Here is a 14,504-nt window from a genome sequence, read left to right as displayed (position 1 = left end):
TGTAATAAACGTGTTGGTGATGATTCTGAGTTGGAAGGCAATATATTAATGCAATTAATTAATTAATATATATTAAGTATTACCTTGTGGTCATTTCTGTAATAATGATAGCACGAGATTATTGCATCACCTTTGTTATTCACGTGTAGGTCCCACGTGTGATTGGTACTTTATGGGACTCCCTCTTGGACCTCGACGATCTAACCTCCTCGACGAGCAGCATTTTAACGCTTCTTGCATCATTGCTCTCTTACTCATTGGTGCAAGCCAGTAACCAAGACCCATCGCACATGTAAGCGACTCTTATCTGCTCTGTATAGACACGCTTGTTCCAGAACGCTTTATGATGGAGTTGAGCATACAAGCTTGTGGTTGTTGATTCAGGCAGCAAATGTCACCCTCAGTTTGTCAATCAGCAGGCTTGTTTAACAAGGCCGCTTGCAGAATGGTTTTGACGTTGTGGAAACCTAAGTTCCCACAACCTCGGGGCGTCAGCCCGTCCGTTCCGTGCGCGAAGGAACAAGCAGCACAACAGAAATTCAAACAGACATACCAGGTTTATTTCACGTTCGGACAGCTTGCACCCAGCAAAAACCGCACAACGAAAAGGGCTCTTATCCAGCGGATCACCGCTTTTATCCCTCTGCGTGGGGTACGCCCCCCTGGAGCACGGCTGCCCCCTATCGCCGTAACCCGTGGCGCTCTCTTATCGCCACACCCCCCCTCCCTTACAGGGTCATGAGGTCGTCCGACAGGTCTAGTACGGCGTCGTCCATGGCTGAAGAGGGGGCAGGCGGCGGAGGAGGGGGAGGCCTGGTCTCCACCAGAAGTTCGGGTCTGAGCCGCCTGAGGGTGGAGAGGGCTGTTGTCACGTCGTTGGCTGTCCGGGCGGCCTCCGTTCGGGCCTGGTGAAGTGGGCCCCGGCGGTGTGTCGGACGGTGCAGTTCGGGGACCAAGCAGAGCGGGCATAGGATCCGCTTCTCCTCCGCAGTGAGGGGCTGTAGGGGATCGGCCGGGTGGCGGTCGGTGAGCGTCAGACCGCGAAACGGAGCCGGAGTCTGTGTGGGGTCGTCCCCCCGGAGGGGCCTTGGCTGGTGAGCCCACCGTGTGCGGGATGCCCAGGAAACCGGCTGTCCGTGGGACACAACTGTCCAAGTGGCCACGGAGTGGTGCTGGGGTGGATCCGGATCCGGGCGGCTTCCGCGGGAACGGGAGCGGGCAGGTGCACGGCGGGCGGGATGCTGCGGACGTCGTTGCATCTGAGAGGAGATGTAAAGGGAAGCGGTGAGAAGGCGGCCTCAAACCGTGGGCGCCTGAGAAGGCGTCCCCCCAAAACAGATAGCGGAAAACTGTGGAACAGAAATCACACTACTAAAGCACTAAATCACAAGCACTATGCTTAGCGATGGAGATAGTGGCAGCTACGTGCGCCGCCTGCGGGGACGCAAGTTGTAGCGGCTGGACGCAGGTCCGGGAACGGGATCCGGGTCCAGGTCTTGGAGGGAGGCAGGTTGCGAATCTGGCTCCTCTCCGTCAGGGTCTCGGAGATGGTAAGACTTCAAGTCCGAGATGTGAACCGGCCCAGTCTCTTCGCCGGTGTCGCAGCGACGAAGCCTGTAAGTGAGGCCGGAGGAGCACGCACTTACCTCGAAGGGGCCATCCCACCTATCTGCGAGTGAAGCTGCAAAGCCTCGTGACGCATCACTTAGCGGGTGAGTCCGTCGAAGGACGAGGTCACCGACGCTGTAGGTGAGGTTCCGACGTCCACGGTTGTACTGGCGAGCCTGGTCCAACCTTGCGACGTCCAGGTTCTCCCGAGCCGTCCGGGCTGCATCGTCCAGTCGACTCCGGAGGTCCTCAGCAAACCTTGAATAAGGAGGCCGGGTAGCACCATCCCGGAGGCCCAGAGCATTCTCCACAGGAAAAGGGGCCTCTCGTCCCAAGTTCAGGAACGCCGGGGTGAATCCTGTAGACCTATTGACCGTCGTCCGCGTAGCGAACGCCAGCTCAGCCAGGCGAAGATCCCAATCACGGTGGTGCTGGCTAGTAAAAGCAACCAACATCATTTTCAGGTTCCGATTAACACGTTCGGTAATGTTAGCCTGAGGGTGATACGGGGAAGTCTTCTTATGCTGAATGCCTAAGACAGCGCAAGAATCTGAGAACACCTTACTTGTAAAGTAGGTTGCGTTGTCGGTGATCAGCTGTGCGGGAAACCCGAACCGGCAAAAGGTGTCGAGTAACTTTTCCCACACTCTCTGGGAAGTCAGTGTCCTGAGAGGAAACAGCTCAACCCATTTCGTGAAATGATCAGTAACCACGAACAAATACTGGTTACCTCTAGGACTACGGGGAAATGGTCCCATCACATCACAAGCAACTATCTGCCAGGGTCTATTGCTCTGAACAGGCTGTAAGCGCCCAGGGGGTAAACCACCACGAGGTTTCGCTCTCTGGCATACGGGACAAGTACGAACATACTTTGTTACATCCTGCCTCATTCCTGGCCATGTCGCAACACGACACAACTTTTCGTAAGTTTTCCTGCCGCTGCTGTGACCTGCCAAGGCCGAGTCATGAAAGTAACGTATGAAAGACTTACGCAACTTCCGTGGCACCACGACTCTGAACGGGGATGAGCCGTCGTCCTCATCCGCCTGGGGCATGTATCTGAACAGGATGCCATCCTCGCCCAGCAGATAGGAGTCGTGCCGTCCGTCAGTCGTTCCGGTGTCCGCCGAGTCTTGCTCAGCTATCCACTGCGACACCCGCTGACAAAGGCCGTCCGCTCTCTGAGCGTCTAGGAGCTGCTCTCTGCTCACGACCGTGCCCCAAGACGAAGATACGTCTCGTGCCACCTGTGCTGCTGCCAGAAGTTGAGAAGGCGCCTCGGTGCCTTCCTTTTCCCCCTCCGGTAGAGGCGCGCGGGACAGTGCGTCTGCTACCACGTTCGTTGAGCCCCGCCTGTACTCCACGTTGAAGGAGTAGCCTTGTAGCATCAGGGCCCACCTGGCAAGTCGTCCAGACGGGTTATGGAGCCGCTGCACCCAAGAAAGTGCCTGGTGGTCAGTCTGGACAGTGAAGGTACTGCCGTCCAGGTAAAGGTCGAACTTCCTGAAAGCGAAGATGATCGCCAAGCACTCCTTTTCCGTCGCGGAGTAGTTCCGTTCTGCCGGATTCAGCGTGCGACTTGCAAAAGCCACTGGACAAAGAATAGCGTCATGCTCCTGCAAGAGAACTGCGCCAACACCATAATCGCTTGCATCTGTTTGCACAACAAATGGTTTGTTGAGGTCGGGCAGATAAAGCCTAGCCGTATCAGCGATTGCTTGTGATAGAGCTCGAAATGATCGTTCCTGCTCTTCTCCCCAATTCCAGCGCGTGTCCTTGCGCAACAACTGGTTAAGCGGCTGCGCTAGCTCGGCACAATTAGGAATGAATTGTCTGTAAAAACCAACCATACCTAGGAAGCGCTGCAAGGCTTTGACGTTACCGGGAACCGGAAAGTCCGTGATCGCCTTTAGCTTGTCGTCGTTAGGACGGATGGTCCCTCTGTCCACCACAAAGCCGAGGAGGCTGATCCTAGACGACGCCAGCTGCACCTTGCGGGGGTTGATCGTTATGCCCGCTTCGTTCATCCTTGCAAGGACGATTGATAGGTGTTCCAAGTGTTCCTGAAAATTTCTAGAAAACACTACGACATCATCCATGTACGCCATTGCGAAATTGTACTTCGCATCTCCCAACACTGTATCCATCAACCGCTGGAAACTGGCGGGTGAATTAGACAGTCCGAAAGGCATTCGTACAAATTCAAACAAACCTCTATGACACGTAAAGGCTGTTTTTGGGACATCCTCCGGGGCAACTTGGATTTGCAAAAACCCTCTACTACAATCAAGCGTTGAAAACACAGCTGCATTGCCCAGGGAATACATGATTGACTCAATGGACGGGAAGGGGTAAGAATCCCTTACAGTTACTGCGTTGAGTCGACGGTAGTCGACGCATAACCTAGCCGTACCATCACGTTTCGGAGCCAGAACAACAGGAAATGCCCAAGGGCTCTGAGACCTTCGAACTGCACCGGTTTGGAGCATTTCGTCAAGAGCAGTGTCTAACAAAGCACGCTTATGCACACTCAATGGTCTGGGATTACAACGCCAGGGCCTAGCGTTACCGGTGTCTATGCTATGCTGTAACACAGACGACTTACCCGGTTTTTCGGTAAAGATTCCGTCAAACTGCCGCAGTACTTGTTCAAGCTGACGGCGTTGCTCCTCAGGACCATGGAATGACCCCAAGACAGTCGGCAGCCGAGACGTTTCAACAGACGCTGCCACAGCTTGCTGTGCTGTGCAGTGTTCCCGTGCTGCGGCGAAGCGGAAAAATCCCGACGAGCCGTGGTACACGTATCCTCCATTGGGCAGGTCCAGCACCAACTTCTGCCGGATGATGAAGTCTCTGCCCAGGATAACAGGAACTGCCAGGCCAGGAAGGTGCACGAAGCGCTGCTTTCGTCGTCTACCATCCAAACGTACCCAGAGCACAACTGCTGCCTGTGCTGGAACGGCGTCATTGGAAGCAAGACGAAGTGTGACATCTGTGGATTGCAATTCCACATGCCGCGATACGCAATGCTCGTAAACACTATCCCCGATAAGGGAAAGCGTAGCTCCCGTGTCGATAAGGGCGATGTAATCTTTACCCAAAATTCGAACGGCGATGTTTGGTTCCTTATCCTCGATGTAATCTCGGACAGAAAAAGCAAGAGGAGCCAAAGCATCTCTTTGCGTTATCTTACCGCTTGCAAAGCTAGTTTTTGACTGATCAAGGCCACGGATAGTAACCGTCTGCTCGCTTTCTTCACAACTTGCCGACGTCGTTGAGCGAGCATTCATGGACGCCGGCTGCGACCGTTTCCCGATGGCACATTACGGGTGTTTGGTCTTTGTCGCGGGCATTCCCGACAAAAATGGTCAGGGCTGCCGCAATTCCAACAGCCGGTAGGCGCTCGTGGCTGCGGGGGCGCAGGATGATGCCGCTCCCGCTGCCGTGGGGTTTCGCTAGCTGAAAGGCCAGGTTGACCGCGACTTCGGGGCGGGACGGGTCTGTCAAGGCTCGTTCCTGCGGGGATCGTCCTCTGGTCATAGAGGAACGGATCTAGGGCTCGGTGGGATGACTCCGCATTGTCTGAATTACGGGGGTTGTCACCCAAACCTGTTGCATACAGGCGTTCGACCGAGGCGGCTCCTCCCGACCACGCGCAGCGCGGTTCCAACGCTAGCTCCGGGGGCGGAGGGGGCCGGTATTGAAGCTCTGCCAGGAGGTCGCCTTGTATTGAACGAGCCTCCTGGGCCAACGCCTCAAGGGTTTCAAAGCGATGGGCTCTTAAGTAGGGCCGGAAGCGCGGGTGGCACTGACGGATCGCCCGTGCGACACGCTGCTCTTCCGTAGCAGTGGGATCCGCTCTGCTGTACAGATCCTGCAATGCCCGAACGAATTCAGATAAGCTTTCCTCAGGATGTTGAGTACGCTTATGTAATTCCTCTAGGACACGGTATTCGTAATCCGGGGGAAGGAATTCGTTTTTGAACCGCTCCTGGAAGTCCTGCAAGGACGTAAACTCCGATTGCAACCGAAGCCAGCGGGCGGTGTCTCCGACCAAAGCAACCTGCAGGATGCGTTGGATTAGGACTTCATCCGAAATTCCCATACCCGTCTGATAGGCGGTGAGGTCATCCAGGAAATCGGCAACAGACTTCTTATCGGTGTAACCTGAGAAGGTAGGCACCGGTAAGTTGAGTCGTAGATGTGCTTGTGCCTGCGGCGGCGAAACCGACCCGGCATCCAGGCGTTGAACCACCAACGAGCACAACTCCGTCATGCGTGACAGGAGTTCTGCTGTTGTGATGGCGTCTGACTGCGGCGCGGGCACCTTCGCCTTGTCAGCCATCAGCTCCGAGGGCTCGTCCACCGGGTGGGAGCTGAAAAACTCAAAGAAACACACGAAAAACGCACACACAAAAAACAACGGCAAAAAAACTAAGAGCAAAAACTGTAAACTACAACAAGTACTAACTACACAAACTCACAGTGCCGCGTGTTCCCCGCCACGGGACGAACGAGCTCGAACCCCAAACGTTGGGCGCCAGCTGTGGAAACCTAAGTTCCCACAACCTCGGGGCGTCAGCCCGTCCGTTCCGTGCGCGAAGGAACAAGCAGCACAACAGAAATTCAAACAGACATACCAGGTTTATTTCACGTTCGGACAGCTTGCACCCAGCAAAAACCGCACAACGAAAAGGGCTCTTATCCAGCGGATCACCGCTTTTATCCCTCTGCGTGGGGTACGCCCCCCTGGAGCACGGCTGCCCCCTATCGCCGTAACCCGTGGCGCTCTCTTATCGCCACAACGTATTTGTAGCAAAAACTTGTTGTATCATGTAAGCAGTGCTTTGGATCTGTGTCATCTAACAAAAACACTTTCTGGGAAACTGAGAGCAGGAACGATTGGCACTACCACCTGTTTCCAGAACAGATGCTGAATACAATGGGATTGGATATGCCAGTGCATGCCATTCAATATAGGGTAGTCAGACATGTCTTGCCCCATCGAGATCTCAGTTTAGGGCGCGTTAATGTTACATCATCTCTCTTCATCTTCGTCACCTGTTCTTCAAAAACGCATACGTAGGTGTTACAAGGTTTCAGTGCATTTTGCAAAATGCCAGATCCTCAATCTGTCCAAATTGCAAGTGACTTTATTGTTGAGCAGCTGTTGTAGTATCGAGAACTTACCTACCCATCTTTTTCTGTTTCCATAGTGTCCAGCTGGCGCAGTCTCACCCACTGCAGTCGTGCGTTCCCAGGCTATGGCCTTTTCTGGGGCATAACGCTGCCATTGTGCGCAAGTCAGTTCTTGAGTCGCTCCTCATCTTGACCTCAAAGTCCAGTCCACAGGTACATTGCTCACGCTCAAGGTTCCCAGGAAACCTTTTTCTTTCTAGGGTTGTGTGAATATTTGATAGTTACAAATATTAGGTAGCATACTCGGACATTAGATCTGGTTGTTGAATCAAGTAGTGATATTGAATAACGCACAAATAAGGTACCAATCATCTTAATGCTGCAGGACTATCGTTGAACGTTATGTCGTGTGTTGCAGTACATATAAGTGGAGCGGTATCAGGACTGGTGAGTAGTGCTAGCCAGAAGTGGGGAGGTTTTAATCTGCCAGAGAGGGTAAGGTTACAATGCCCCCCCCTCCCTGGAGTTCTAAGTGGATAGCTGCTTCAGCTCTGTCAGAAGCCCCTTTTGCCCAAGTGCTGCTTCAGAATCATGTGTACACACCACACAGGTAGCCTGACTGAAAGGACATGGGAGTGTCCTGGCTGAAATTCTGAGTTCAGCAACTCAATACGCCATGACCAGACCTCCGTCCAATGTCACATCCATATGCGGACACTTTGTAGTAAACAATACTGCCATAGCCATGGCGAAACAAAAAATCGTAGGCTTGCATCCTCGTGCTATGTCATGGAATCTGTTGCGTAGGTCTCGCTTTGCATGTATTGGCGTTACAATTTATGCGGACTTGGACAAGTAAGTGACTGATCCATCCTGGAGGTCCCATGTTGAGATTCTGATGCTACCGTGTGGTACTCGAGGCATATATTACGAGAGACAGAGTCACGGAAAAATGAAAATAAAATACAAAGTCACTCACGTCATCACACAACGGGAATACCCATTACCTGGATCCGATACCGGATGGCCATTTTCGTGTCTGTTTCTGCTTCTAGTAAAGAATGAACATAGTATATGTTTCCATTTCTGTAACGATTACCACATCCAATTTTCGGAATATATGATATGCGTTACCGCTCCCTGGTTCATATCATGCGGTAAAAAAGGGAACATTATGTTTGATGGCCCATCTATGCCCCTTCAACATCACATCCTTAGCAAACCACGAAGAATCGTGTGCTGAACAAGTATTTCAAATTGATTGCTCACACATTTCCCTTCAAACTGAAGATCCACTTCACACAAGACACAGAATTGTCTTGCTTTCCACTTTTCTTGTGAAGCAAAATGACAAACGAGGCAAGAGATTGCTCTTGCTGCTCGGGAGTCTTTCTCGCATGTGTTTCTCTCTGCACCTTGGCATGTTTTCTTTCGCATGTTTTCTGTGAGAGTTCGTTGTCTTGGTCATCGTATAGCCACCTTTTGTAGGAAAGTAACTCTTCTGTTGCTGCAACACACAAACAGCTTACTTACACAATACAGTTTTGTTGTAAGCACACCACTAGTACTAAAATGCAGCACGCATAACTGGTGTTATATACAGTCGAGCTCGTTTATTACGATCTTCGATAGAACGATATTGCGCTCGAATTGTTGGTTCCCGTCAGCTCTCCCATTGAACTACATGTAAATAAAACATCGATATAACGATCGCCATGAAAACGCTTGCTCGCATATAGCAATCGGAATTCTCCCGGCGGCCGGTAAAACGCGTGAAAATTAGAAAGCAAGACTGCACCATTTCACTGAAAACAAATTACATTGGCATTTTCAAGAGCCTTCTCCTCCGTGCCCGCTAAAGTGAGAATGCAGTGAGTTTATCCGCGCATGACTTCTGGGGATTAGATGCGTGCGTTGCAAGGCACGCGACTTCGAAAGGGCTGAAGGAGCTCGCGAGAAGTAGAGGAGGTTGCTCTCTCTCTATATCGTTCTCTCGTCTTCAGGCTTTTTCTCTTCTTTTGCTGCGTGCTCGCTACGATGGCGTCCGCGGTTCCGAGACGCTTTTTGACGAGAAAAGACGCGTGGCTCGACCCCAAGTTACATGCACTCTACGGGTTTTGTACTGGTGCAAAACCGCGTTGTGAAGTGCCGCGGCTTCGAAAACGTGTATTGGCAGACAGTTGCGTGTCACCACCCAAACACGCGTCGACGGATTACCCATGGCGGAGGCACATTCTGATGGGCCTCGCAGTCCCGATTGTGAGAATGATGATGACTGTGGCATTGGATGACGAGCAGTGGATGAGGTTGTCGATCTCAAAAGATGTGGCGCCTCACACGGTATCGGCGGTTATGTTATCAAAAGCTTTCGACGCACAGCTGCGTCAATTTAAAGCTAGATAAAATGCTTCTGTGCTCCCAACAAACGCGCATGTTCAGCGGCGTTCTACTTGTGGCGATCTACTTCGTTTACGCTAACCCGAGCGGCAATTTCTCGAAAGCTCGTTTCTAACGATACTTTGATATAACGATCAGATTTCGCGTTCCCGTCAATTGTTATAAATGGGCTCGACTGTACTCTACCAGTCACACCTAGGTGTCCACAGCCACGTGTGGTCCGGAACTGCACTGCAAGTTTCACAGTGATGAATTCACCAGTGAGCGCGCAGGCAGCGCAATGTGCCGCACACAGTCAGCTCCAGTGCAGTGCCCGTGGCGTGATCTGTCGCCATTTAAAATGTCTACAGGTGTGACAGATATAGTCTGTTCTGCCAAGTAGTTTTACTGTGATCCCAGTAGTGAAAACTTTGTGATCCTGCATAATATATCACCAGCTGTCATGTCTTTCAGCCACCTGACGAATGGCTACCTGCAGTGCTTTCAGACCTCCTGCGTTTGCTGTTCCAGCACTGCCTCATCGAGAGCAACACGGACGTCCTCTGCCTAATTTTTCGGGTAATTGAATGTGAATCTGTCATTCACTGTGTGCTCACATGAGTGACATCCTCACAGAATATTCTATTGAAAAAAAAAAAAGCAAAACGCTGCTCATTGGATAGACGTTCTGCAAGGTCTTATGTTGAGCATTCATACAGTGCTGGAATACCCAGAGTGGTCAACTGCACACATAGCAGACGACACCCCCTGTCGTCTGCTACGGAACATCTTGTAGCTGAGCTGCAGCATATTCCCCTTGGTTAGAGGAGCACGAAAAAACATGACGTTGAGCGTGCTTTTTTGCTCTGCTCTTGCACATCTTCCATTGGAGTATTTTGGGGAATGTCGCTCCTATGAATACACAGCTGTTGTAGTTGTCAACCAATTTTTGGTTTATTTGAGTTTAGAAAAAGCAAATTTGCTGCAGGTGTTTTTCTCCCATGCGTCTTTGCCAAAGCGGAATTACATTGTGAGCTTTTTAAGCATACTTGGCTGCTTCAAGGAAAGTATTTGTAAAACGTGTGAGTTTTTGCCTTCGAATCAAAACTTTGACTAATTACACGAGCATGTTCTGCGACAAATAAAATGAGCTCTTGTGAAAGAACGACAAGCACAGGTGATGTGCAGAGCACGTGCAAGCAGTCTGTTCTGCAGACCTTTAAAAAATCCTCCACTATTAGAAAGAGCATATTCGAGAACAGAGAAGGCATTGCGACGTCGCCTATCCTCCTGGCAGCGCAGAAAACGTAGCTTTGGCAGAAAATGCTGTTACATCACCGTTTGTACCAAACCCATACAGTTAGCTTAAGTCACTGGTCCCTATTTAGCCCCAAATATAGCATACTGGATGTTTTCCCACCGGAATTTGCACGAATGTAGAGTACATGTTTATTTACAGGATTTTTGCCCCCCGAATTTAGAAAAATATACTTCCTAAAAAATTCAGGCTTTAAGAATGAGTTGGCCCAGTCACGGGTAGTTTTCAGCCTCAGTAGCGCAATGATCCGGAGTTCCACTCAATGTGCAAAGTAAACTTGTGCCCGTTTTCCAGGTGTGGCAGCAAGTACTGGAAGGCGCTCCATTGGATGCTATACTGATCAGCGCATGCCCTTACCTCAGTTCCTGGCTGTGCCTATTAATGCACCCGTCCCACCTAGCCATTGATCCCAGTGCTCTGCAGTGGCTTGTACTACCTCCAAGAACTAAGGTACTTTTTGGCAAGACCTGTTTATCCTGTTCAGCCATATAACCCCCATGTCTGTCAAACAGCACGACAAAAAGGTTGTAGGTCGCCGCTCCTTGTGTGAGGGTCCTCGAGAAATCGGAGCAGCAACGACTGTAGCACAATTCTACATTGGTGGAGCGGAGTCCCTGAACGAGAGTCCCCAGGAGAGGGAAGCACTGGTGCTTCGTTGCCGCTACATGGCCTCCAAGTAAGCTCAAAGGCACGATTGTGCATTTTGAAAATTATTGTTTTAAACGGAATTCTCATACAGTCAAGCCTCATTACAATGAAATGAGATGCAAAACCATTCGCAGTATAAAGAAATAATTTGACATTAAGCTGCCATAGGGAATAATGCATTTTAGCCCCCACTAGAACAAAAAAAAATTTTAGCCTGCATCTCAGTATATACAAATAAATAAAAGTTCTGAAAACAGTACAGTCAAACTCCTTTACAGCGAAACTCAGGGGACAGCAAAAAAAATTTGCAGTAAAGGTATTTTCGTTAAAAAGGATGTCCATTATTGGACCTATAGGGCTCCAGCGGGACCGCAAAAAAATTTGCTGTAGTGGTATTTTCGTTAAAAAGGTGTTCGCTATAAAGGAGTTTGACTGTATTTACCTGAAATGTGTGAATATTCCAAATTTTGAATACGAATCCAATATCTGCGATATTCAGTTCGTATTTGTATTAGAAAATCTGATATTTGAAGTTATCGAATATTCGTAAAAGTTCGAATATTTGATTTTTTAAAATATCGTAGCAGCTTATTATAAAGCTATTGCGGGCTGCGCGCTGAAATTTGTACGTTGCAGAAACGGTGATGAACATATGTATACAGCAGAATCTCGATGATACGATCCTGGTTGATACGAATTTCCGGATGATACGAATTTTTCTCAAGTCCCGGCCGGACGCCTATTCTTTACGTGTATTATCGTTCGGATAATCCAAATGTACTTTCCGACCTGGTCTGATTATATGAACAAAAGCTGTGTGCAACAACGGAGCAGGCGAGGGAGGTCGTTCCTCCCTGAGGTCACGTGGCACGCACATGAATCATCCTCCCCCTCCTTTTGGTGCTGTCGAAGTCTCCACAGTTTGGTCGGAGACTCCCGGACTCAATCACCTACTTGCATGGTTGTGCAAAACTAACAGTGGTGGGGTTCCGCGACTGTGAACTCTCTTGTCAGTTGGGGGAAAAACCCAGAAGACCGGAGCATAAATTTGAAACCGGGAGTGTGGTACGCCCAGTTGCAGAGCAATCACGCAAACTGAACGCAGTGCCAGGCTATGTCTCGCAAACGCAAAGCGCTATCGTTCAAGGAGAAGCTTGAAGTTCTGAGCAAAGTCGACCAGGACCCAAAGGGGAAGCGAGCTGGTCTTGCAAAAGAGCTCGGACTTGCACCATCGACGCTGAGTACTTACCCAGTATGCGACCAATGTGAGACCAATATTGGGGTGATACCTTGGCAATATAGGGTGTACATTGGCAACACTGGACATGAATATCGGCTCCCCATATTAGGCCTTGCTTGGGCAGGGTTGCAATTGTAAGAGTGGGCCAACATTGGGAATCCGAGATAGCCTATATTTGTCCAGCGTGGGACCCACATTGGGGTGCTACCAGGGTAGCTTCTCCAACTCCGGTGCCGCGTGCTACCGCATATGTTATAAAAAGTGCCAACAAGGACAACAATAATGCTACAAAGTCATTTGTAACTGCACTAACAGTTGTTGCAGATGATAGCAAGACGCATGTCCTTGAGCCCGACCTGCAAGGAGCAATATCGCTCACGACTCATGCATCTGCGACAAACTTTTGAACTCCCCCGCGTAGATTTTTGCCGTGAAATGAAAGAACCTGCGTCGTCAACCTCCCTCTGTGCCATCTGTCGCATTCGTCCCCGATTCTAACGGATGTTAGAAGCGTTAGATTCGAGTAAATACGGTATATAAGCCATAACAGCACGAAGTTTCACAAAAATACTGTGATTGTATAATTGGGATCCTACTGCAGATGCATGTTTATGTTGCTTGCCTCTTCAGTTCGTAGCATAAATCTTTTCAAATTTCATCAATCTCAATACAACGAAAGAAATCGCGGCACTTGGGAATTTTGCTATATCGAAGTTCGTCTGTGTGTTAAGTTGCTTTAAAATTGAATAGAAATTAAGGAGTGTCTTATTACCTAATTTGCTGAGACACATTTTGATGTATACCTATTACTAGCATATTTCTGGAATCGACAGAGTCATCTCAATCTGGAACACGCATTTCTTAGTTACGTTTCTGTTTAGTTTTTTTCTATCTTCTGAAGGCATATAAGTGAGAATGAATGAATGAAAGACAGTGGTCATTTTAAGTGTCTCTTCTCCTTTTTGAGCTAAGAATTTTGATGCTTTGATGGATTTTTTACACACACATTTTCAGGCTGTTGGGTGTGCTGTCGGGCTATGTGACCCAGCCTATGCCAGGTACGCATTTGGAAGCTGCGACGACAGATGCCACGGAATCTCCCGTTGAATGCTATGCCCGTCTCGTGCTGTTCCACCTGCGTTCAAAGAGTGCTCTCCAGAGAATGGCTACTGCACTCGTCTTGGCACACTGGGTTGCACTGGATCCAGTAAGTGCAGGCCTGTTGTCTCCTGCTTTTAGAACGAAAAGAAAATCGTGGATCAAAGGACTGACAGTTAGTTGTTGTTTGCAGCCTGCTCTTACCAATCTGCCAAACTGGGTAACCTATCAGCAACAAAATGAAAGTAAAACTCCCTCAATGTATTATGCAACGAGGAATTCACTAGCTCCTGTTTTAACAGTTTGCAATGACGATTGGCTTATACTTAGGACCTTGGGTGTTTGCAGGTGTCATATTTTTTTAAAATTGGGGGGACTGTTGCGCACGTTCATATGTTGAAATTACAGGGCATTTTCCCCCGTTGAAATACACGTGGGCTTCGCCGGGACCCGACCGTCAGATTGAATTATCTAGAAGTTAACAGGATTGCCCTACATACAGTCGTCCCTCGTTAATATGGAGACTTTCGTCCCCGACCAAAATCGTCCATATTATCGAATACCAAGGAAATAACAGAAACAATGCTGAAGGTTTATTGAAAATAATTTTGGAATTAGTGCCCGCTTGAAGGTATACTTCGTTGCGTATTAGCAAAACGTCGGCAACGCGTAGTGCCTCCTGCTCATTGTTCTCAAAGAATTTAAGAGCCATCTCTAGTCCCGCTTGAGCCATAGCAGACGTGACCGTTCGTTTGGCGTTTGCTGAAGTCGTCGACGCCAGTGCCTGACGAGTTGCCTTTACAACTGTACCATCTCTGTTCTCGTTAGCTGCCGAGCGAGCGACTGCAGTATGTTTAACTAAAGCCATAATTCCTTGCACCAGGATGAATCACCCGTGGATGTGTTCGGAACAGTCATGACATCATACAGGATTTTCCAGGCTCTTCATGTCCGCAAATATACATAACCCCCTTTCCTCATATAGTTCTTGTAGACGGCTGCGAAGGAGAGGGCATGGCTCCCTACGCAACGCAACGTCCTACTTTAAAAAATTATTGTGTAGTAGAATGTCGG

At 49.5% G+C, this 14,504-nt stretch overlaps 1 protein-coding gene across 1 annotated transcript in view; it reads left to right on the top strand.

The window, feature by feature from the left end:
- The window catches only part of LOC135391659 (TATA-binding protein-associated factor 172-like), a 92,521-nt gene that overhangs the window by 28,568 nt on the left and 49,449 nt on the right, over positions 1-14,504 (top strand). The window contains exons 10-15 of the mRNA XM_064621998.1: positions 150-292; positions 6,828-6,963; positions 9,601-9,705; positions 10,739-10,894; positions 10,957-11,120; positions 13,347-13,539. Coding sequence (XP_064478068.1) covers positions 150-292; positions 6,828-6,963; positions 9,601-9,705; positions 10,739-10,894; positions 10,957-11,120; positions 13,347-13,539 — 897 coding nt within the window. The remainder of the gene's footprint in view (positions 1-149; positions 293-6,827; positions 6,964-9,600; positions 9,706-10,738; positions 10,895-10,956; positions 11,121-13,346; positions 13,540-14,504) is intronic.

The sequence above is a fragment of the Ornithodoros turicata genome, chromosome 4 (genome assembly GCF_037126465.1).
Source record: "Ornithodoros turicata isolate Travis chromosome 4, ASM3712646v1, whole genome shotgun sequence".
NCBI classification, from domain to species: domain Eukaryota; kingdom Metazoa; phylum Arthropoda; class Arachnida; order Ixodida; family Argasidae; genus Ornithodoros; species Ornithodoros turicata.
Note: the sequence above shows the minus strand (reverse complement) of the source record. Positions and strands in the feature narration are given on the sequence as shown.